Source organism: Micropterus salmoides, unplaced genomic scaffold (assembly GCF_014851395.1).
Source record: "Micropterus salmoides isolate LMB-PRFRI ecotype aquatic unplaced genomic scaffold, ASM1485139v1 Ms_hic_scaffold_7, whole genome shotgun sequence".
NCBI lineage: Eukaryota > Metazoa > Chordata > Actinopteri > Centrarchiformes > Centrarchidae > Micropterus > Micropterus salmoides.
In genome coordinates this window covers 19,358,720-19,382,942 of record NW_024044459.1, presented here as the reverse complement: position 1 = coordinate 19,382,942, position 24,223 = coordinate 19,358,720, and the positions used below count along the sequence as shown (strand labels likewise).

The 24,223-nt window shown below is 38.7% G+C and overlaps 2 protein-coding genes and 1 long non-coding RNA gene across 3 annotated transcripts; 1 reads left to right on the top strand and 2 right to left on the bottom strand.

Annotated features, from left to right (window-relative positions):
• Positions 1–957: 957 nt before the first annotated feature.
• Positions 958–9,306, bottom strand: LOC119892053 (phospholipid phosphatase 1-like). Its single transcript, XM_038704136.1, has 6 exons — positions 8,830–9,306; positions 5,357–5,508; positions 4,957–5,237; positions 4,018–4,075; positions 3,527–3,703; positions 958–2,440 (listed from the first exon to the last, which is right to left on the bottom strand). The coding sequence occupies exons 1-6, from the start codon at positions 8,885–8,887 to the stop codon at positions 2,315–2,317; spliced, it is 852 nt and encodes a 283-aa protein (XP_038560064.1). The 5' UTR covers positions 8,888–9,306; the 3' UTR covers positions 958–2,314.
• Positions 9,307–13,166: 3,860 nt separating this feature from the next.
• Positions 13,167–23,446, bottom strand: LOC119892062 (chondroitin sulfate N-acetylgalactosaminyltransferase 1-like). Its single transcript, XM_038704146.1, has 12 exons — positions 23,281–23,446; positions 22,493–22,600; positions 21,130–21,239; positions 20,234–20,892; positions 20,031–20,131; positions 19,714–19,892; positions 18,473–18,689; positions 18,057–18,158; positions 16,266–16,447; positions 14,424–14,518; positions 14,246–14,327; positions 13,167–13,897 (listed from the first exon to the last, which is right to left on the bottom strand). The coding sequence occupies exons 4-12, from the start codon at positions 20,594–20,596 to the stop codon at positions 13,614–13,616; spliced, it is 1,605 nt and encodes a 534-aa protein (XP_038560074.1). The 5' UTR covers positions 20,597–20,892; positions 21,130–21,239; positions 22,493–22,600; positions 23,281–23,446; the 3' UTR covers positions 13,167–13,613.
• On the top strand, positions 16,439–16,976 carry LOC119892064. The gene is made up of 2 exons (XR_005442506.1): positions 16,439–16,513; positions 16,822–16,976. It is a non-coding gene; the product is annotated as an uncharacterized LOC119892064 (long non-coding RNA).
• Positions 23,447–24,223: the final 777 nt, after the last annotated feature.

Here is a 24,223-nt window from a genome sequence, read left to right as displayed (position 1 = left end):
TTTACTTTTACTCTTGTGCAGTGTGTGTATGTTTACTAGATGAATTACTGTGTTGTACTTCCTGTAGGGCCTTATGCTACGTCTGTGGCAGAGATGGGAAAGATTCCCAGAGTTAAATGTATGGAGAGAAAAAAAACATTGTATCTATTAAATTTGGGTTTAATTACAGCAAATGTAGCTAATTTGACAGCTAACTAACCCTATACTTTTGTGAATCCAGTCTTCTTGTTGCTGTACTAATAACTTCTGTATTTCTGTATTACTGTATCTGAATTTGCTGTTCGATACTGTTTTAACAGTTTCACATTGCTTGAAATACTTCGAAGGCTCCTGTTTTCTACATGTACTGGAAATGTGCTTACCTCACTGCATAGCCGTGCACCACAGAATCACAAGAGTCCTGATGACAGAAGAAGTGGTTTTGCATGGAGCCTGAAGACTGCTTAGCTATTCATATTCAACATGACAGACCAAACAACCACAACCAGTTCATACACTTAAGAATGTTACATTGATGAGTGTCCCTGTGTGTTAAACTTCTCTTCAGCCTAGATGTCTTAGCCACTGTAATAGGATTTAAACTCTAAAGCAGATCCTCAACACAGATATTTGCATTAGTGCCTGTCTACTGACAGAACCTTCCTTTGGTGAAGACCATCCACCTCTTCCTTTTAGAAACAGTGACAATGTGTTGCGATAGTCTGCTCGTTAATGTGCTGACAGATGCTTAACCTCCATCACCACAGGAATAACATACACGTTTTTCCATTGACATCAGACGAAGTACATTTGCATGCTGGTGGTTTCTGTGGTGGGTCTACACAGACAGTGAATGATTCAACCAAAGCAGCATTCTGTTTGAGAAAACGTTCTTTCATGTCTGCATGTCTGCTCCATTCACATGCATTATATGTGCCTTGTTTTTTTTTCTACAGACTAAACACACAAGTCATTTCCTTCTTTTGTAACAAAGTAGCAAAATTGAGCTCTCTTTATTTGTCATCCATTTTCTCTGAGTACTGCTATTAACAATACTGTTCAAAGCTTCTGTGTGGATAAAACAAAAGAACAAAGATATGACATATTAGGCCATTGTATAGGTAAGATTTATTTTAAGGAGCTATGGGAGGACTGTAATATTCATACATTCATTTCTGAGAACAAAATGTGGATATTCTCTGGGATTAAAGTAGTAAATGTACATGGGAAAAAAAACTTAAAGTCTATGTAGCCTACCCTATTAAAAGCAGGCTATGCTGATGTCAATAACAACAGCAGTCACATCTAAGCTTCTTTCAATATCCAGTATTACGAGAAACTTTCTTCTGTTCAAAAACCAAAAGCATCAAAACTTTGGGAAGAACTGCAGACATTTATGACAACGGCACATGCTTTCAAATGGCTCTGTTGTAATCTCATATCTGCCTCACTGTGTGAAAGCTCCACCACTTTTCTTGTGTCTGCACTGACACTTGTCTTGTGTTATTAATCACTGAAAAATAAAACACTTTTTTTAAATGAACCACTTTATTCTCAGAGAATATCCGGTGTTTTTACACCGTAAATGTACAACTTTACTTTTATCTTAGAAATTCAGATTTTTTCTGGGAATATTACTCCCTCCCCAAGCTCCATATTTTTATTATAGTTTTACTTACAAGGGCCCTAATACGGCACAGTGTAAAGATCTTTATACAAACTGTAAAAAAGAAAAAGAAAGTCAATACATTGAATTTGTCATACATCAGGGAAGGGATATAACAGCAGGCAGCAGCATTCTGACTAAGGCAAAAAAATCAACATCAAATATATTATTTCTGCGTTCAGTCTCCAAGACAGGACAGTCCAGGTTTTCTTAATCACAGGTGCCAGGCTCTCAACAAGCCTGCTTATAGTGCGCACACAGACGCTCATTATATTATGGGCAAAGGGAATTCCATTCATCCACGATGGCAACACCAGAGCAAAATACACTAGAAACCACATTTCCAACAAGCTCACAAGCTTTTTCTAAGGTAAACCAAACATGATATTTTGCTTTGTAATTATATAGTATTATGTTTGACTTCCCAAAAACTCAGAAGAAACTTCTGCTTCTTTATATCTCAGTAAAGTGCAAGTACTGTCTTTTGCAGTGCACTTTTCTTCCTGTATTTAAAGTTTACCAACCACACCAAAGCCTGCAGGTTGCAGCATTGGCTCCATTAGGCAAACTGTGTAGAAATGCACAGAAACAGCCAGCAGATAATATCAAAGATGTACAGTTCAGTGATGTGTTTTAGGTCCTCCGTGACCATTTACACAGGACTCAGATTCAGTCAGTGCTGCCATAGTGGTTCCCATTGGAAGGGTTTTCCTGTAAACTGGTGTGTGAGGCTTCTTCCTCCTGTGACACCACGGGGTCCACTGGCTGTTCAAAGAAATTGGCCACACAGAAAACCTACAGAAAAACAAGCAACAGAATTAAAACACTTTCTACTTATTTTATTTGTCCTATGAAGCATTTGTGACATCATTAAAGTAGACCACACATCCGCTTTTTTGTCTTTAATGTGTTTCTGTGCAAAATGCCCAAATTATTTTTTACATTTCCGTGTTATAAAATATTGTAATAAACCGGGTGGTGGTGGCGCATAGATAAGCTGCTTGCCTTTGGCGTGGGAGACCGGGGTTATGTAATGTAATGTAAGTTATTTATTTGTCATTTTAATGATTTAATACGTTAACCTCTTCAATCTCAATCACTTGACACTCACACAGAACTTTATTTTTAAATTCTAGTGGTTTCCAAAGACGGCAAACATGTCACACTGGAAATATCCAAGATATCTTGAATATTTACATTTGATTTGAATGGTGAAGCCATATATTTATAATATTTCACTGTGTACACATCGTATAGCTTTAATGAATAGTTGGAAGAAGTTGATAATTTATGGTATATGACGCTGTTAGACTGTGGTGTAAGATGGTTCTTAAGGTTCGTGCAGACTACGCAACTTTCAGCGTCGGCCGATCGCCGTGCTGTTCACACAACACAACTTGCCGTCTTGTGACGGGAGTCTGAAGTCGTTGTGGCGTTCACAAAACGTGACTGATAGCAGACAGAGGGTCACATACTACACTGGCGTACTCTTCCAGATATTTGGCAGACGTCGGCGATGTGGCAGTGATGTGTCGTTGTGTCGTTGTGTAGTTCACACATAACGACTGGCGACCGCCAAATCGAACGCTGATTTACTCCCGATTACAGTCGCCGAGCTCTCTGAGTGCCAAATTGGGCTAAAAATCGTGTAGTGTGAACTAGGCTTTAGGGGTAAACAAAAGCGGGAAAACTGCATGTTCAGAGTTTTAACCTCTTTTTAAAAACAAATACACTCTTTCTAAATGAGCTTCATAAATAAAATGACGTGACTTTTTGAAGTATATTTGGTGTGACAATACTGTATATTGTAACAATACTGCATAAAAACTGCATGATGTCTTGCTTTGACATTATCCTAATAGATCTTCAGATGAAACTTACGGTGAGAGTAGCCACTAAACCCCCTTGCAGGAGGCCAGCAAGCACATCACTCCAGTGATGTTTGTAGTCAGACACCCGGGACAGACCCACATACACCGCAGTTGCAATCAGGAAGAATTGGATGGTGGGACGCAGAAGCCTCGCCCACTCTGACTTCAGTCTGGCTTGTATGTACAGCTACAGTAGTCAGAGGGAGAAAATGAATACACATAACAAAAACGCTGTGGAGTGGTCACACCTAGACATACAGCTTATCTTGTCCGAGCCAATATTCACTGTACAGATGTCGGCAGCTAATGCCTTTGCTGAGAAGAGATATGTAGGATATAAATAAGTTTGAGTCATTTTGTATGTGCTAGCTTATGAAATCATGTATAGAGACTGAAGCTGATAAAGCAAAGCTATTATTTTATAATTAATATTGTTTTGAGTATGTGAGCCAAATTTATTAATTTTGTAAATCATATTTGAAATAGAAAATATGTACTTACTACAAGGAACAGCATGCAGTACATAGAGAAGGATGAATGGCCAGAGTAGAAAGACAGTCTGCAAAGGTGAACAAAAGAGACCATCAGCTTAATCAAGTCACTTTTCTTGACAAATGCATATTTTAGATTCAAGGGGAAGAGGGTCTATCGTAATCAAACTCTATCATCGCATTGATATACATTTAGAAGTGGATTAAAGAGGATTTTACGAATCAAAATCAGTTTACGAGCTGTGATGAGCACGACTTAGCCTGTGAAATCCGTTGTATACTGTCTGCTGTGACTTTAGCATGAGCTTTGTCTGAGAAAATAACTCTGGGGACAAAGAGGTTAAAAGATGTGATAGGCCACCAGGTAGGGAGGGTCTAACAAAAAGACACATACACATGTTATTGTTATTATTAATGTTGGTGTATATGGTATTTAGTACATTTTACTTATTCTTTTTCCCCAGTAAAGATCAATACAGTTTCTCATCTTATTGAACTGCATTGTGGAAAGTGTAGGACTTAGTGTCTGACCCACATTAGGGACTAAAGGTCAAGATATCTCAGCATCTATTTTGTTATTTTGACTGCTTTCTTTTACTCTGTCTCTTGCAATACTAAATCTCTGTAGTATCCCTTTAAGGACTGCCAGCTTGGAAGTAAATGATCAATTATGCAATATTGGATGAAGACTTCTAATACTGTAGTTAACCACAGATGTTACGTGTACTGCAAAGTAATGTAAATAACTGGGCACTCTTAGATTATCCACCTCCTGGTGAGAATCACATTGATAAGCCATTGCAACTATTAAACATTGTTTATAATGTTATGAATTAGTCAAAGGAAATAAAATATGTTGGGATGACACAGGTATTTCAGCTTTAAAAAAAGAAAGTGGCAACATTTTTTTCAGAAGTGGCTCTTGTTGGTTTCATTTTATTCGAGTTACCTGGCCTCATCTACCAGAAACCTGTCTCCAGTGCAGGTGAAGTTCTCAACGTATCCGCCAGCTTTGCAGTTGACGCGATCCCAGACTGGTTTACATACAGCCAGGAAGTTTGGCCGCAGACGACCGATGGAGTACTTGGCTATGTCTGTCAGAGACTGGCTAGCAGCAGCCCCGAACACGTAGCTCCCCACAGCTTTGTAGACACACGCCACATATCTGGTCCCCACAGACTGGTTCTTGATGCGAGACAAGTAAACAGAAAGGCACTCGCCACAGACGATCTGCAAAAGAAGATGAAAAAATAACTTCTTCTCAAGCAGTCGCACACCTTGACCAAATGCACGATGACAGTCAAATTTCTTTCTGCAGTGACTTTTAGATCTTGTATTAGGAGACTTACCACGATCAACGTGAAGGGGATAATGACTCCTCCCAGCAGCTGGTAGGATATGGTGTCCTCTTTGAGGGGGTATCTGATAGACTCATCATTACAGAAGAAACCCCGTTTGAAAGGGTTGTGTTGAGGGGTAAGGATGAAAAATGGAAGTCCGACTGTTAGAATGAAGAAAAAGGCAGATACTGACTATAAGGGCTTTGTCTTATTTCAGCTTGTCTTACATCCTGTATCATCAAAATGTGCATCAAGTTAACAAGCTGCTGCAAGTGTTCATGTGACTCAGACTGATTAAGCAGCTGCTATTACACAATGCTTAGAACATTACAATTCAGCCACAAGAAACGTAATATGTTGGAATCACGCATTTCTCTTCCTAAAAAAGAAGCTGGTGGGTCTTGTGTGTTTCATTTAGCTGCAGGGTTCACTCACTGTTCAAGTTACACAACAATCTGAACAAAACGCTTGAGGCCCTGAGTTTCTAGACAACAATGCTGCAACAACAAACATGAGATCTCAGGGAGACATGGAGTACTTTAGGTACTGGAACAACAACGGTACAATCTAACATCAAGACTCTCTACGGGAATCAACACGTAAACACCAAAAAAAAACATGATTTGGCTTGCTTTGGTTACACATTCTTTAGTCCCCTCACACTCTGTTTTACCTGCACCTCTGCCAATTATTGCAAAACTGAAGTGAGACGATGAAAAAGGCTAAACTGAAGTCAGTGATGCAATGCCAGGCATTCTTTCAAGTATAATCACTGGCATTGATGATTTTGACTACATGAGTTGCTTGTTTAAACCTACTGCAGTAAAGTATGTAGTAAATCCTGCTGTGAATAACTTCAGTGGACTGTGCTGATCTGATCATGCAGTTAATCTTTCAAAATACTATCTACTTATCTACTAACTACTAACTAGGACTAGGAGTCTGTGTTTCGCCTAAAAAGTAGACCCACATTAGCAAGCAAGAAAAAGACAGGAACATAAGCAGAAAGGACATGAAACTTGTGTAATAATACCCACTTTCTCATTGTTTATTTATTTTATTTTATTTTTAATTATTCTTTCCCTCATTGGTATAAGCATCTGTATTTTAGTTGCTCTAACTGAATGTTTCTGATCTCGATATTGTAAAGATCAAGAACAGTGTGCACGTGTAATCCCTGTTTATAATTGTATGTAGGTATTTAATTAGACATTAAGATGTGCTCGGAAATAAGAACATCAGAAGTAGGAAACAGAATCATGTAAACAAATAACTAATAACATATTCAGAAAGAATACATGATAAAAAAAGTTTGCATCATATAAGAGAAACCACTTGTGTGACAGAGTTCAAGATGCAAATATTAATGAATTAAGTTAGTAAAGAAAAAGAATGCATTAGTGATAAGAAGGCCTATTAATGGGGTATTTATACAACGTTTTCTTTAAATTAAAAACTTTTCACCGTTTTACACAGTGGTGGAATCTAACAAAGTATTGTAGTTACGTATACTTTTAGATACCTTTACTAAATAAGGAACCATTATAATGCTACTTTATACTTCTTCTCTTACATTTCAGAGAAATATTGGGGGTTTTTTTACTCCACAACATGCATTTGAGAACTGTGTTTACTCATTACTTTATTAAAATGTTAAATAAAAGGTTAATATAATATGATAAAATATTTAAACATAAAATGTGTTGCATTGTTATACATTAAACAACCACACAGTATATAAAGTAGTTAAAATCAGATCTAAATCCGATATAAAATGCTGCTTCCACATTGTTATAATATATAATAATATAACCCCCAGGGTTGTATTTTTTGGCATGATGGGTGCTGTTACTTATATTACATTTTGCGAATAATACTTCTGTACCTTTACTTGAGTTTTTTTTTTTTACATGGTGGCATATCTACTTCTCCTTCAGAAAAGCCACTACCACCACTGTTCTTCCAGGAGTGTCCTCTTTTACAAAACATAAAAGGAGGACCTATAATGAGCTAGATTTAGACTTTGGATGGACTTTTGATTGGGAATTAAGATTTTCCAGTCTGACTGTTGCCGCCAGCTCATAAACTAAATGAGAGGATTGCTGCACAGTCAGCAGCGCAGCTAACCACAAGACACTGACTAAGCAGAGTGAGTGTAGATGAATCACTAGAAAATATCTCAGGAGCGTCTAAAACCTCTCTATCCTTATCAAATATGGCAGCTATAAAATTAAATGCTGTGTGTTCCCTGACTGTACAAAGGTTTCTGTAATGTCTTTTTATTGCAGCTTTGTCAATTACAGTCAGTAGTCCGCCAGCATGTCTCTCCCTGTGATTACATTCAAAACACTGAGCTAAAAATACAGCTTTGCATGGAAAAAGAAAAACATTCACAGGGTGGGACTTTATTGCCGTTTCCCCCCAATCTTCCTGCCTTGTTCCCTAAACCTCAAGCCTTCCCGTGTGTATTTCTATGAAGTTTATGCAAATCATTTGAATGGATTTGGTTAAACATCTACTTAATATAATGTATCTCTACAGGAACAGCTGCTGTAGGAGTCCTTAAATTTCTGTTTCATGACAGAGTCAAAACGTTTACATGGACCACTAGTATTGTACAACTATGTATATGCAACTTTACCGTAAACTTGGTTTATAGTTTTGCCATTGTACATATTTTGGATTGTTACTGATATTTTTAAACTTTCACCTTTATTGGTGTTTCTTGCTTTGTAATAAAGTTCTATCTTATCTTTTTTTAAGATGCAATTATTTTTATTTTTATATTTTTTATAATTTGAAGCTTTAATTAATTTTATAACAAGCCAGCAAAAAAACAGGCATGTAACCAAACAGACATTCATATAAGAAAGACAGTTATTTGGTTGCAATAATGAGGTGGGCATCAGTACATAGCAACAATTACTGACTGACTGATCACTGACTTCTTACAGTTATTTGCCCAAGGACATAACTCATACCATGATGCTTAATGAAACTTTGTTGTAGTTGTAGGTAGTACTCTATTGTGTTTTAATTTTCTTGAGGGAAGTGAATTCTTCCCAAAATACAGTGTCTAATTTGTAAATATTTCCAAAGATGGCCATGTCCCTTCAGGTTGAATTTCTACCTCATTATGTCATAGGACAGGAAATTGCCCTCTTCCAACAAGTCATTAAGTAGTTCTGATAACTTGTCAACCACTGAGCACAATAAATTGTATGTTTGCCTATATTTATTGTGGGGTTGTACCAAATATATGCATATGTTTGATTATAATGAGAGATCGTAGGCTATATGTTTAGGTACTGCCAGTACAGTCTTTGAATGTGCTAGAAACGCATGCATCATGTTAGTTTCGTCCTTTTTTTAATGTTTGTGCTGGAGCATCAATTGTTTTAAATGAGATTAAGTTCTCGATAAGTTAACAACCCTGACTGAAAAAGTGGTTAACCAGCCCAGGGTGGATGAGATTTACATACCGAGGATGAGACAGGTAACGTCCAGCAGGATGAGAGGGATCCCTGAAGCTTCAAACATGCTGCGTCTCCTTCTTCTGGTCTCTGACTTTGTAAAAAATGTCCGGCGCCGGCTGCTTTTAGGCGACACGAGACGCAGCCTATCTGCCGCACATGTCTCGCTATTTCAGCACAAAATTAAAACACACCAGTGTCATTGTGCTGCCACCAAACTCCGGTAATGTCCGAGAAGCTAAAAAACTACCGGGAAGGGTTAAATATATATATATACTCTAGGTGAAAAACACTCCGCTAAAGTCTAAAACTAATCTAACACCACCACACACGTAAAGAGCCTCTCACCCTTTTAACTGCTCACACATCATCATAACACTGCAGGATTTCTTCAGCTCATAATACCGTCCAGTTCTCAGAAGAGACCGGTGAGGTACGGGCACGAGCGATCTCCCTTTGTGATTTATGCTGCCTTCACGTACAGGGCGGATAAATTAGATGTGGTGAATGCAGCAGGCAACCTGCAGTCTGTCAAACCATTGAGTGGGAGGAGTTTGGTGATAAACAGTCTGTGTGTCAACTGGTGTGCTAATTTAATTAAAAATGTATTTGGGAAGAGTCCCGTCTAAACCACAATATCAACCAAGATTAAATAGGTTTGAAGGATAGGCTCACAATTTCTGTCTTCAAACATTAGTCAGGTGCCCAACATTGAAACAGGTTTTGATTATTGTAATAATTTCTCCTCATACTGGCCATTAAGAGATCCCTTCCAGATGCACTTTCAGTGTAAGTGATGGAGAACTAAATCTACAGACCTCGTTTTATGCAAGAATGTATTCAGAGATTTTGTCTGAAGTTTAAATGAGACTTCAGCAGAGTTACACAAATCAAAGACGTATCTTCCAAAGTCTTTTAAGCACTAAATCCCCTCCTCACCCTATTACTATCATTAAACTGCAGCTCAACAAGGTATGGGGGTCAAGGGACCCAGCAGCTCTGCCATGCCATTTCTTAATTTTCTATGAAACGACTTCAATCAATCATCTGACAATTGAGTGTTTAAACTTCATACTTGCTATTTTCCACAATGGTTTAAATTTAGCTTATTTAAGTCAAAGTGAAAATGTGTTTTCAGAACAAATATCAGTTTCTGTTTAATACTTAGCTAACGTCATTATTGAGGTATAGGCCTACTGTCTACAGTCTGGCCCTCTGTGATTCAAGTCATCCTGATCGGAGTAAAGTCCTGTTTGTCAAGGTAACAACACAATGAGTGTGTGAAATCTTTTCTATTGGACTTCCGTGGTTTCTTGAATGCAGCACAGGATAGGGAAATGGTAATAGGAGTTTCGGCCTATCGCGTGCCTGTGCTCACGCTACGACAGCCGTCTGCTGATGCAGAGCTGCTCCTCCCTCCGCGTGCGTCTACAGAGGTAACGAGGTTACATCACTATTAATAGAAGAGAGTTTACCGTTTCCAACTCGATGCGTCACATAGATTAAACCAGGGGCGGCTTGTTCATTAGGGCGACTGGGCGACGCGCCGCCAAGCGATTTCAGTCTGGTTGTAAATCGCCCATGTGTCTCCCATAGACTTTCATGTAAAGGCAGTTTCTATGGAGGACTGATCCCGACAAATTCAGAAATAAATACAGAAATAAATAAATGTACAATAAATAAATAAGCATCCGATTAAATGCACAAAAAATAAGTAAATAAATAAATGTAGGCAGTAATTAAATTATACAAGGAGACATAAATGTATATATCTCTTTTAATTAGCTTCTCTGCTTATTCACCTTTGTAATAATTACCTTATTTATTTATTTATATACCGTTATAATCTTCAACTTTATTTAGTAATTACTTCTTTTTTAAATGTATTTATTTATGTTTGTTTTAATATTTTTGTCTGTTTTATTCTTCCGTTGCATTTTCTACCCTATTTATTTCCACAATGGTATTTATTTCTGCCTGTCCTTTTTACATTTCTCTATGCATTTCTGCCTCATTATGCAAATGAGGAGGGGCTGTGTCTCAAGGGGTGAACTTCTCCCCTATTGGTGGACCAGTCAGACGGGATAGGCCTACTCTACCTGCACACATCAACAAGCTTGATCCTGACACAGTCAGCTTCCTTCAGTGCGCTGAGGTGTTTAGCAACTCTGTTTGAATACAGTACTACCAGCCATGTCTTCCTTCTTTACCCGCTGTGGACTGTTCATTCATTGTAGACACTGACAATGAACTTCAGGATGTAGCTGTTCACAAATACTGTACAGCATGTAGCCTGAGGAACAATCCTTGTCTTATAGCAGACTAAGACCTTTGAACTGGTCACCTGAGAGATTTGGCAGGAGCCGCCACTGGATTAAACACAGACGTGAAGGACTCCAACCCATGTTTATTTCTGGTGTTTAGGAGGTACATTTATCTTAAAGCCTAAATGTAGGGTACATAGGTATTTTGTGTCATAGGCTATTGTCATAACCTCAAGATGTTGTTCGGCCTACTTTATGTCATAGTGTTAGATTAAAATGTCTTCATTCATAGCATAATTTTTTAACAGGTATTGGTGGAAGAAGTACTGATACCATTTTTTAGAAAGTAGGCCAACATGTAATACTACCCTAACTGAAAATACCATTACATGTAGGCCTAATTTAATTTAATTCAAAACTTTATCTGCATAAAGTAGTGGGCTTAGTATTAACTTTACTATACTTTAAGTATGAAAAGTAGTAGTATGCCTACTCAACTGCCCCTTTCAAACTGGTACTAATCGTGTATACTAAATTTGCCCAGCCCTACCTGCCCATCATCCTGTGTGAGCTTCCTGGGCCACACACAGTGCATACTATAAATGTGTGCACATACAAACCTGCCCTATTGTTATTACTCTTATATTTTGTACATCTTGTCAATTTAATATTTTAATATTTTATATTTATAAATGTGTTATGTTTATTGTTGTGCACCAATATACCAAGACCAATTCCTTGTATGTGTAAACCTACTTTTATCATTCTGATTATTATTAAGTCTGACCCATGTAGTTCCAAAGCAAATGGCTGCCTGACGGCTCGGTAAAGCACTGAAAATATTTTTAATGTAGCGTACACTTGAACTGATATTGATTTTTTTTTCAGTGGGCCTTCTTTTAGGTGGCTAAAAAAAAATTTCTGCTGACCCTGTCCACAGCAATACATTACTTAGCTTTTGTCCCAGTAAAACTCTCTGCTTCTCTAAACTGGGGACACACTGACCGAAATCCACTGCAGGTAATACACTGACTATGGATAAGTACAGCCCCACTTCAAAAATCTCTAACTATACCTTTAATCCTTCAGTTAGTCAGAAAAAATAACAGCGGAAATACCTGGATTTCACTGGACAGGAAGGGTTTGAAAAATTGTATTCTGAAAGTAACTGAAGCTGTCAGACAAATGTAAGTAGAAGTAGAAAGTTGCATAAAATGGAAAATACAAGTACCTCTAATTTGTACTTGAGTAAAAGTACTTAACTACATTCTACCACTGATCTAGATGCATACGATGAAGCCATTCAGAGGCCAAGTGCCAGGATGTGGGATTAAAGTGGTCGTCATACCTCGTCATATCTTTGAGGTATGATATCTATTGTACCGCCATTTCTTAAGGATTGGTAAAGGTGCTCACTTGGCTCCCGGTCCCAACAGACCCTCTTTATGCAAGAGAGAAGAAGGTGGAGAGAAGTTAAGGTGTGGTCCCTTACATACTTTTATGCTTGTGTCAATAAAACACTTATGAATAGAGAATGAGAGGAACAAAAACTTTCATTAGACTTTAAATTCAAAAACTCTATTTATCAGTGACTGTTTTGTGTTATTGTACAGTACAATGCTTAGGGCAGTAACTAACCGACTTGGGGGTGGCAGGGCTAAACTTGTATTATGCAGATGTTTTGACTTGTCAGACAGATATAGTACTAATAGATAAGTACAGCTAAGCTGCTGCTTGCTTAAGTGCATCAAACAGAGACAGCATTAATGTTGTTAGTGAAACCCATACTTTCTCTGTAAAAATGTATGTTGTTAAAAAAACGTCTGTGAATCAGATTTACTTGGGAGGGATAAAGAAACAAGAGATGATGTCTTCAAACAGATGACAGGGAAAAAACAGAGATGCTCATTAGGTAAACATGTAATTTAAATTAGGAATATGAAGAAACCTAATCTTGCTCTTGACTTCACTCTCCCTCACAGCAGAAGAGCTTTGATTCTTTTGTGCTGGCCAAAGTTTATCATGCGTTTTGTTTTTGCACAACAGAAATGAATAAGAAAGATGAGAAAACCCACATGCAAGTTATTTCAATAAAATGCTACCTTTTATTACACGTTTGCGCAGTAATGAAAACATTCATACATTTGGAAAGATAAATATGCAGGGGATTGTTTGTTGCATGACAGAAAAAACATTTTGGAAACCACATTAAACCACACAAAATATTAATGGCAGCTTTTGCCATATTCCCTCTTTGACTTCTCTATGGAAAGAAAACATACAGTGGACAAATAAATTATACAATCCATTTTTATTGACACATTATTGACCAGCCATTTGTTCTGATGTCAGTTTTGCACAAGTTTATGTGTCCATAGAAAAACACAGTAAATCGCCTTTTGTTTGAAGCTGAATAATTAATGTAAGTAAACATAAATTACCATTGAAAACAAGAACATACATAACAGTGACTAATAATATCACCAAAGTCCTGTTATCTCATCACCAACCGCAGCTGAATTGTCCTCATTAAGTTACCTTGTTTTTCTGCTTCTGGGAGTTCAAATGGAGCTCAATCTCTCGTTTGAAGACCAGCTCCCCCAACTGGCCATGCGAGGCCTCGCTCATTGCTTTGGTCTGCATACACATCTTGTACTTGTCTGGAGGGAGCTCATCTGCACAGTTCTTCTCGTGCCACAAGTGGAAAAGGCTGCGAGACGGAGAGCGAATCACCATCAGCTTACTGTGAAGGTACTTCCTGTACAAGTGTACGTCCTCTAACCCCCAGCCTTTGATGTTGCGGTCAAAACCACCTGCCGGAAAATAAGGGAAGTGCAGACTTATACAGTGAGAATCAGGAGGCGTAGTATAACTTAACGTTATTATGCTTGTTTAGTGGCTGAGTGAAAATCATAGTCAAAAACAGCCTTTTAAGAGAATCTTGTTTCCTTAACTTGATGTATTGAAATGACAAAACTGCTGTTGCAGCAATATGCAATCACTGAAAAGATTGTGAAAGCTTTATATAAAAATCCACAGAATATTATATGTTTATGCGTTTATTGCCACATAAGGTATGCATATATTGGCTGTTAGTCATATTTAATTGTCTATTGTCTTTCAAAACATGAAACTAGTGACGACACCAGCTTTGTAATTACCTATGTTGATGAAATCAGACCTGTACTGGCACGTCATGCCAAACCCAAAGTCTCTCCAAAATCCAGTTTCCTTTTTTATCGCCTGAAACAAAAGGCAGAAAATCTGTCTTATAAACCTGAACATTTGCTCTTATTCATTCACATAAATTTAACTGTTTGTTGTCATTTTTGTACCTACCAGTTGTTGTTGAACAGAGGGTAGAATTGTTTGATTACTGTAGATGATAGATGGGTTGTACTGGCTGAAGAGCACTGGATAGTACACCTTCTTACCTAGAGACAAGAAAAGATAAACAGACATGCTCAAATGCCCAGTGACATAACTTTTAATTCTCAAGACCCTACACACCCTTCTTACCCACTGGTGTTTCCATTATCTAACCATGCCTGATTAGATATTTTCTCAGGTCTCTTTGTGTGTATTTCTCCAGTTAGTCTTTTTTTAGGGTATGTCAACTTACACCTTATCCCTGGACCCATGATAAACTATGGACGTGACTTCCACTACATTTATCTAACAGCTTCAGTCACTAGTTACTTTAGGAAGTAAGTACAGTTACATTTGTTGATTGAAAGAAAGGGAACTATTTTGATAATGGTTGATGTTATTTTTCATGTGAAAACATTGCATGGTTCCTGCTTCACAAATGTGTAGTGTTAATTAAGTTCCTTTTTAAGGTTTGGACTGACAAAACAAGCATTGTGAAGGTGTCACTTTGGGCTCTGGGCAATTGTGACTACATTTATCACATTAAATTAAATTAATTAATGAAGAAAATTATCAGCAAATTAATCCATAATGAAAAAAAAGTCATTAATTACAGTGTGATACAAAATAGTTCAACCTCAACCAACTCCAACAGTAAAATCCTGCTTATACATTACTGCGTGATTAGTAATAATCTAATGATATAATATAAAGTAGTATAACAGTCACAGGGGACATTTTTCATCCGCATTGAGTGCTTTTAACACTTTAAGTACATTTTCCTGATTATACTTACATACTTTTACTTAAGAAACATTTTCAATGCTGTACTTTTACTCGTTACTGAGTATTTTTAGAGTTAGGTATTAGTACTTTTACTTAAGCAAAGGATCTGAATACTTCATCCACTACTGGCTGACAGTGAAGTGATGAACAGAATGAAAAGCTCTGAGGCTTATCAGTAATTCAACAGTAACAGGGTCGGGTGCATTCTTCAGATCATCCTCCTAATACTCTGTTAGATGGAAGAGGTAAATTCACATTATCTCCTTTAAGGGGTGTGTCCCCACATCATTTGTTTCCCCCAAAATCTCAAAGAATGGAGAAAACATCTGTTTCATACCACTAACTCTCAGTGAAACGAATAACTGGTAACTATAATCACAGGATGTATCATAAAGTTAGGAATAAGGTGGATTGCCTGAGCTCCATTTGGTCATGCCGGTATGCTGCTGGTTATGAAGGAGCACGGACAGGAAGACTTTCTGAAATGGAGTTCAGTTCCTTTTACCAGCCACAAAAAAGAAATATGTGCTAAGTTGTATTTATTGATTATGATGCTGTTGGAACATGTGAAAGTAGCATGTGCAGTTTTGTGAGCCAAATTGAAATGCAATGGTTTCCCCGCCAGCAAATTTGGCACACAAATTGAAATGGCTCAAAGGAGCACTTTACAGGTCATCTTTTTTGAGCCCACCCAATAGTACATGGACTTTGGTGACCTCACATTCCCTGTAGAGCTCTGTCCAACTACAACCTGAGCCAAGGTCCAATGAGCCAGGATGATTGAAAGCACCTGTGTGGGAGTGCAGGGCCTTTAATTAATTCAGTGAAACAAACAGCAGAAACAATGTGACTTCTCAGGCAATGTTATTATTAGTTGTTTTACTCTTGTAGAACATGGTTATAGTATGAATCAAGGCTGGATAACATCTCTGTGGTAAAAGAAGAAAAAAGCTGCATAATGTTGAAAAAGCTCCTTAGTAAATGTTTCATACAGCTTGAAGTGAAGCAATCCTCTCTCTTTCTCACCAGGCTCTGCGTTGAGACGACAGGAAGTTAAGAAGTCAGCGGTGAAGTGGATGTCAACATCACAGAAGAAGAGCAGGACATTCTGACTCCGCCTCCAAGCCCTGGCGCCCACCTCCAAGCCCCGCCCGCGAGAAAACTCCTCATTCAGCTGGATCAAAGTGAAGCTCCGGAACCGAGTCTCTCTGGGGGACAGAAGAACAAGAAGAAGGGCTGCCATTAGAAAACATCATCTGTGTTTAATTAGACAGGTACTCTGATGCCCCTGAGTGTTTTAATTTGAAATCAATCAAAAATAACCAACCTGCAGACATAAAGTATCACCAGACTGATGCAGTATTACATTCTACAGTATTTTACTCCCAAAAAACTAAGGTATAAAATATTTATCATCCCAGTTTATACACGAGAGAGGGGTGTGTGTTTTGCTCCCTGGGGAACCAGAGGTGTCAGGGGACTAGCTTATCATTAGCTTATTATTAGCCTGCAGCTGATACACTGAACACTGATACTCTATGTGTGGGTTTTTTATTTTATTTTACGGCCCAAACATCTGCAGAGCAGCACAGACACATCTGTGCGAGCGAATTCCAAAAGAAGAAGAAGAAACAGATTTCTATATGTCTTGCCAGAGGAGTGGACTCGAGTCACATGACTTCAACTCAGGTCATGAATCTGATGACTTGACAAAATAAAAAAAAGACTTGCAACTCAGCTTGGACTTCAACTGTTTTGAAATGATGTTATAAGAACGTGTGCTGCTAATCAATTCCTCATTTTTCCTGCCAAACAAATATACTTCGACTCTATCACAGCAGTCGGTTATGTTGGGCAGGCAGGAGGGAAAGGTGTGCTTGGCAGTGCAGACCATTATACAACAGACAAACCAATGATACCTGAGATTATCACATTCAAATAAATGTAAAGTCTGTGCTCTGGTCAACCAAAACTAGATGGAAACATGCAAAACATTCAGCTCAGAATGACTGTAATTGTGCCACAGGAGTATCTCATAGAGGTAAACTTGATCATGTTGTTAGGTTTATTTGAAAGTAATTGATAAAAAATTGAATAAGCATTCATTAATTATGTATTGTACTTTTGTACTGTTAAACATTGAAAATAGCATTACATTTGGTGAAAGGTGCAAAATGACTTTTAGGAATTGAAAACATAAAGTTTAGGATTTGGTCTTAACTTAGGAGTTGACTCAGGACAGTGACTTTGTCCCACCTGTGGACCCTGCACACTTTACTCATTATTAGTTATTAATTAGTTCTTATTAGTTGTTATGACCCCCAGAAAGGCTCTATTTTAAGAGGTCAGTAACATAATTTATAGCGTCAGAGAGAGTCCAATGAACAATTATTTTATCTGATCTTTTTTTTGTCAGATAAAGGTGTGACCCTAAAAATTGTTACCAACAAAAAGAAATAAAAAGGGAATAACAGGCTCTGCAAAACTGCAAAAATAAATAAATAAATTCTTTACCAAAACTGGAAATTAAAGGGTTATTAAGGCACAAAACATGGAGCTACTTGACTTAAATTATATTTAATAAAGAATACATTTGTAAATATTTTATATTTTATACTAAAGTATAGAGGAGAAATACAATACAATCATATAAAATACAACTTAAACATAATTTATACCTGTGACAAACCTTGACTGTGTTGTTCAATGATCTATGATCAGAGGAAGATACTGTAGGTGAATATTGTTTAAGGGTGGCAACACATTAAGCCAATGTGACATTAGCTGATGGTTCAACTGTAAATTGTCTACATTTACCTTGTTGTCTGGTCCAGCATGGCTTTCACCTGGCCGATCTGATCTCGACCAAAGTAGACAACAGTGAGATGAACCCTGCCATCCTGCTGAATGCACACTTCTCTGAACCAAAAAACAATTAAGGAGGCATTATATAAAGTAAATAAACATGTGTTAGGCCCACTTCTGAGATCCAGACATAGCCATAAATTACCTTTTTTTTTAATATATGGACAACAATTCGATTCACTCCTCTAAAGCCTTTAAAATCTATAAATTCCTCATTTTCTCTGAAGTGGCAAGGAGTCTTATTAAGATAAGGACTCACTCAGCACTTCCAAATGTATTACTAAAGTTTGAGATCAATAATGTCATGATACAATCACAGTAGGGCCTGGGAGTGGGTGCCAATGTGTAAATTCACTTTCAGATGATACCTGAAGTTGTTCATGAACTGCCTGAATGCGTCCGCCCTCTTGGAAAGAGGTACGATGATGTTGATCAGCATGCTGTGTGTGTCTACGCTCTCGCTCTTAACCTTCACCACAGGACCGAATGGCCTGAAGAGCACGAGCTGTGTGAAGTCCCGTGGGCCGTCTCCTTTAAACATCAGCTCGTAAACGGTTCCTCTGTCCCGCTCTGTACGAGTCAACCCTGTGATAGAAACAGAGAAAACAGCATATATTACATCCCAAATCTATATTTTCTTATAATTCCTTAGAAAATAACTAATGACAGTAAGTTCATAAGGTTCCTGCAAAGGACTATATTATTTGGTAATAATTACAGGGATACTGGAGACAGTGTTTAACTGTTTTGTTTGATTTAATTAATTTCCAATTAATTGATTGAAACCCAGAGAGCCTTTTAGTCAGTAGCCTATCCAGCAGGTTAGTTGATGTGAAATGTGAAATTTGTCAATAATATAATTCAACATGTATGTGACAAACCACCGTCTCTACATACCAATGAACCTGGCTTTTTGGTGTTGCAGTCAAGTTGCATGTTTGGTACCCTGTAGACCTGGGTTCGAATCCGGGTGGGGTGACTGCTCTTGCCTTTCCGTCACAATGTATGAAAATTTTATTTTCCAATAATGAATGAATACTTACTTGGGTTTGAATGGAAAAAGAAGATTCCTGTTTATAAACTTATCACAACTAACTAAACTGAAATTACTAGCAAATCACAAATATCGTTTTCAAGATGTTAATAACGAGGCACCTGTTTCAGACGGTGTTGCTATGAGATTGTACTAAATAAAAATAGAAATTGTGATTTGATAATATATATCCACATATTTGTGTTAGAAGAAAAATCAACTCATACATAAGAGTCTACTTAGTAAACTTATCAATACAGCAGAAAGGGTAGTTAGAAAAAAGACAACAAAAAGCTAAAAGTAAAGATACTGTTAATGGCTGAAGCAGCCACTTTCTGACCCTCCAAACGGCAGTAAAATGCAAGATCAGATCGGTACTTGGTATTGGCAGATTCCCTGAGTTGAAGTATCAGACTATGTATCCAGAGGGAAAAAGTTGGATCGATGATTCCAATAATGACCACTCATGTACACAATGTCAGACTGAGTAGTGAGTAGTTTACCAGAGGTTTCCCAGCTGTGCACCAACGGTAAACGCATGAAGAGGATGAGTGAATGAACTGAGATCTTTCTCACCCTCTATGAAGTCTGGAGGGGAGTATGTGTGCTTCCGCCTGGTGTTGTCTGTGTGTTGCTGAGGTCCATTCAGGTAGTGCAGAGCTGTTTCCACTGTACCTATCAGCTCGTCTCTGCGATCTCTCCTCGCAGGCCTCTCCTCCGGGTGCCTGGTCAGCCCCGTCTCCAGCTGGTACACCCTGAGTGACACAACAAAAAACGCACTCTATGAAGAGGCATGAGGTAAGAATTAGCATCAGAAGTAGGTTACACGGTTACTCCTGGAGGCCCTGATGGCTCTACTGGTGTCCTTACAGAAAAACAACTGCCGCACTCACCTACGCAGGGTGAAAGTGTCATAAGGAATCACTGCATATTCGCTGGGCAGCTTTACACCTGAGTTCACCTCCGCCTGGCTCAGCTGGGAGTGGAAGAACTCCTGGGGGACATAATGTAACATGAACTACTACATCTATAATGTCAAATTTCATTTTTCTCATCAGCACTCATGGATTCTGCATCAAATCATGTGTGTTCCTACCTTCAGGTCAGACAGTGTCGGGGTTTTGTGCAGACTCGCCACACCGTGAGGCAGAATCCCTTTTATTTTAGCTTTATCCAGGGACTCCTGAAGCTGCTGCGTCCTCTCCTGGAGAGCCTCCTTTAGCTGGGCTATCTGCTTTGTTAAGCTGTTAATGTAATGTCTATGAGAGTCCTCCCTCTCCTGCAACAAGGCCATGTATCCCTCCTTACTGGTGGCCCCTCCAGACCACAGCAGAGACTGCTGGCTGCTGTGAGAGGTTGGTTTACAGGCCAGGAGGTAGAACAGGGACAGACAGCAGCAGAGGCCCAGCACAAGAAGGCCGACCCGGGGCAGCAGAGCTATAAGCCACCGTTTAAACATGGTGGATTGTCTTTTTAAATATCCTGAAACACTTAAGGCTTATAAAATCATGACTGTACTTTTGTCAAGTGGAGATGCACCTGCAAAATGATGAGCAACCCATAGTTCCTAAAACACAGTTACAATAATGTGGCTTTTTGAGAAGACGTCCTTCTGTTTTCTCATGTCATCCGCGTCTGTCACATCCTCAGGCAGCATCTTCAGAGGGCATCCCAACATTAATTTCTCTTAAATATTGAACCAATCTTTTTGTGTCACATGTAAGCGCCGAGATCACCACCAGAGCGTTGAAACTCCTACAATGACAATGATACACATTTTAAAACAGTGGTTTCCAACCTTTAAAGTGGACCTATTTTGCTTTTTCATATTTTCTGGCATTTCTACAATGTTACAGTGTCAGATGTTCATGTTAAACATGGCCAAAGCTTCAAATATTTAGGTAAAACTATTTAAAAGAAATCCCTGTGAGCCAAAACCTCAGATATCCCCCTGATTTGAATGCTATGTTTTAAACAGTTTTTTGTACTAACGGCTCGGTATGATGTCATTCCAAGCTGGATTTCCATATATGGTCATTTGCTCCAGGCAGAGAATGCTGGTCACACCCACAAAGGAACATGCAGCCCAATCCTGCGGCAACCTGGTAAACACAGAAGACAATGGCCAATCAGAATCAGAATCAGTTTTATTCAAAGTTTTCACGTGGCGTCACATTCCAAGGAAAACGCTCCCTTGGAGGGCAAAAAAGACGTTATTTTCCGTTGCCTGCCAACCAGTAAGCAAGTGATACACTGTTACTTTGAGTTTGTTACTTTTTGCATTGCCAAAATGCTGGATGGTTGTTGTGCTTTCGGATTTACTAATCGAGGAGGAGGTGAGGGATTCCCCAGAAGGTAAAAGTAAACATTACCTCAGTCGAGCGGTGGTTTAACGGTAGAAATGTGGCAGGGGATGCTGTAACGTTAAATGGATTGGATATGCCCAACACTTGCAGTTTGTGTTCATATCTTTCTTTTTCTTAAGTTGAAAGGTGATCCAAAGAACATTTGACTGCTTTTAATTACAGGTTTTGTACACGAACCATGAGCAGTTGAACTAACAAGATTGCATTAGCTTATTTCAGCTTCTGAGGGCAGCGAGACAGAAAAAGAACCAATAATTTAGACACAGTTTGTGCCAAATGCAGCATGCTACCATGCTCATAGTGACATTGCTAACATGCTGATGCAAAGCAGGTGTAATGTTGATCTTGTTCACCATCTTAGTTTAGCAAGTTAGCATGCTAGCATTTGCTAAGTTAGCACTAATCACGAAACATAGTTGAAGCTGATGGGAATGGCATTATCCAGGGACTTCTGTAAAAGTATTTTTCCTAAACCAAAGTTTTACATATTACAGGAAAAGCCAGTGGATCACCAACATTATTATGGTTCATCCTCTGGGGACCATGAATGTCTGTACAATCGTTCCAATCGTTGACTGATATTTTAGTCTGGATCAAAGTACTGGACTGATGACAGACCAGATGCCACTAGCATGGCTACAAAGCAAGAATTAGATAAAAGTCAGATGAAATCATTGTGATTGTGGGTGAAAGAATTGTTTTAAGCATCAGGTGACCCCTTTAGATTTATCTAGGGACCCCTTGGCGGTTCCCGACCCCTTGGCGGTTCCCGACCCTTGGTAACCACTATACCAAGAATTATTGATTAGTCAAGTGTTAAATCATTCACACTCAGAAAGATCTAATGTTGTTGATTGTGCACCAAAAATAGCAACATTTCATTGCAAGATTGGCTTTATTACAAGAAAAAAACACAGAAGTAGGAGAGACTTTGACATGAAGGAAATGTTATGAATCAAATGAGAACCGGAGAGAGTGAACCAACCAACCTCGTGAGTCTTGTCCTGATGTGCCTCGGCTTATTTCATTACCAGTCCACACCACGCATCCTCGTCTTCTCACTGCTGTTGGACTGCTGGTCAGGTTTAGGTTGGCTGCTATAAAATGCACAGAAAGAGAAATATCTTGACCTTACATTCAGTGCCACGACGCTGAAGGAAGTGACAAAAACAAGCATTTCTCTGTGTGTCCGTGTGTGTGTGTTTTGTGTGTGTGTTGCCATCATCAGTTTATTCACAGCACAGATGGCTCTTTATTGCTCAGGTAGAGGCTGATCTCATGAAAGACTTGCTTATGTTTCCAGGTCCACCCAAGCAGTGTGTGCGTGTGTGTGTGTGTGAGAGAGAGAGAGAGAAAGAGAGAGAGCGTGTGTTGGTGATCACAGATGCATGTGTTCATACCATGCAGAACCATTTAAAGCAATCTACCATTAAGTCATTTTTCATAAAAACTTTATACCTGTTTTGGACCCTGCACGCCAATAGCTTTTCGGCTTAAATATTATGGTTATGGTCTTTCATCTCTTGCGGCTCATTTAAAAGTCTTTCTATTTTAAAATGAGTGCAAGCTTTCATCATGCTGTCATTTCAGCTGAACACCTTACAGGCTGTAAATCACAGTGGGTCATCAGATTTATGAGTTTCCATGATGAAACTGATTGTAAAAACACTGAGATCACAGTCTGAAACGAGCAAACATCCTCCCCCAACACATACGTAACACTCTACAAAGTTGTAATTAACGCCATTTCAAAAAAACAGGATTTTGACATAATCACCAGCTGTTGTGAATCTCAAAGGAAAGTTGTGAGACAGATGTCCATCATCCTGAACTGCTCGACTCTCCTGAAATCAAGTGTTTCTCAACGATTCTTGCAGGCTTTTGCTTTGTAGTCTTGCCAGGAAAGCGTCCATACAATCAACAACAACATCAACTCTCTGTGGCCTTCCAGGAGTAAACTGAATGTTGTCCTGCTGAGGTCTGAGTGCCTCCTCTCTCCCCCATCCTATCTCCTCTCAGTCTCCACCTTTTCCCAGCACCTCCCTCTCCTCTCTCTCTCTCTTTCTATCAGACCCAGCGTTCACTTCCATCCCATATGAGATCTCACACCATCTGCCTTCATCCTGAATTCCCTTTCAGGTCCTCTGAGGCTGTGCCCGTCCCTTAAGTCTAATTAAAAGGCAACTGGAGTAAGGAATGCCCTTTAGACTTTCGATGCTCTGCCACCTGCAATCTGTTGCAGGGAAATAGCTAGGTACCAGTTGGATCCCACCAACAGGACTGGGGTCTTGCACATTTAATGAGGAAGCATACAGATGGTCCTTGTTTTCATTCGGATGTCAAATCCTGAGCTCTGACTCCTCTAAATCTGGCTTCTGTTTCCCCTGCAATTTAGGAGGAAGGGATTTTCTTGTAAATGGAGATTTGGTATCCAATATGAATACATTTACTGTATAATGGTATTAATTCGTTGTTATTTCTAAAGTTTCTGAAATGTTAGTAATGTCATACAGCAATGACTTAATTCAATTCAAATATTTTTAAAGTAAAGGACAAAGGCTCCAGGAAAAGAGTTCATTGTTTTCCGTCTGCTTCTTCTTATATTATTAATATAATATTATTGCTTCATTATTGCATTTTTCCAGCAGTGGAATGTTGCTAAATGTAGATCCATTGTGTCTCAAGCTGAGATGGAGATTATTCACACTTTTCCATCCCAT

Excerpts from the sequence above, each read along its gene's own strand:
- LOC119892053 (XM_038704136.1), bottom strand. The coding sequence starts at position 8,887 with ATGTTTGAAGCTTCAGGGATCCCTCTCATCCTGCTGGACGTTACCTGT. Across the intron at positions 5,238-5,356 it reads TCCCCTTCACGTTGATCGTG|ATCGTCTGTGGCGAGTGCCT; the intron begins GTAAGTCTCCTA and ends CTTCTTTTGCAG. Across the intron at positions 4,076-4,956 it reads TTTCTGGTAGATGAGGCCAG|ACTGTCTTTCTACTCTGGCC; the intron begins GTAACTCGAATA and ends TCACCTTTGCAG.
- LOC119892062 (XM_038704146.1), bottom strand. The coding sequence starts at position 20,596 with ATGTTTAAACGGTGGCTTATAGCTCTGCTGCCCCGGGTCGGCCTTCTT. Across the intron at positions 18,690-19,713 it reads CCCTCCAGACTTCATAGAGG|GGTTGACTCGTACAGAGCGG; the intron begins GTGAGAAAGATC and ends TTTCTATCACAG. Across the intron at positions 16,448-18,056 it reads ATGCTGGACCAGACAACAAG|AGAGACTCGGTTCCGGAGCT; the intron begins GTAAATGTAGAC and ends TCTGTCCCCCAG.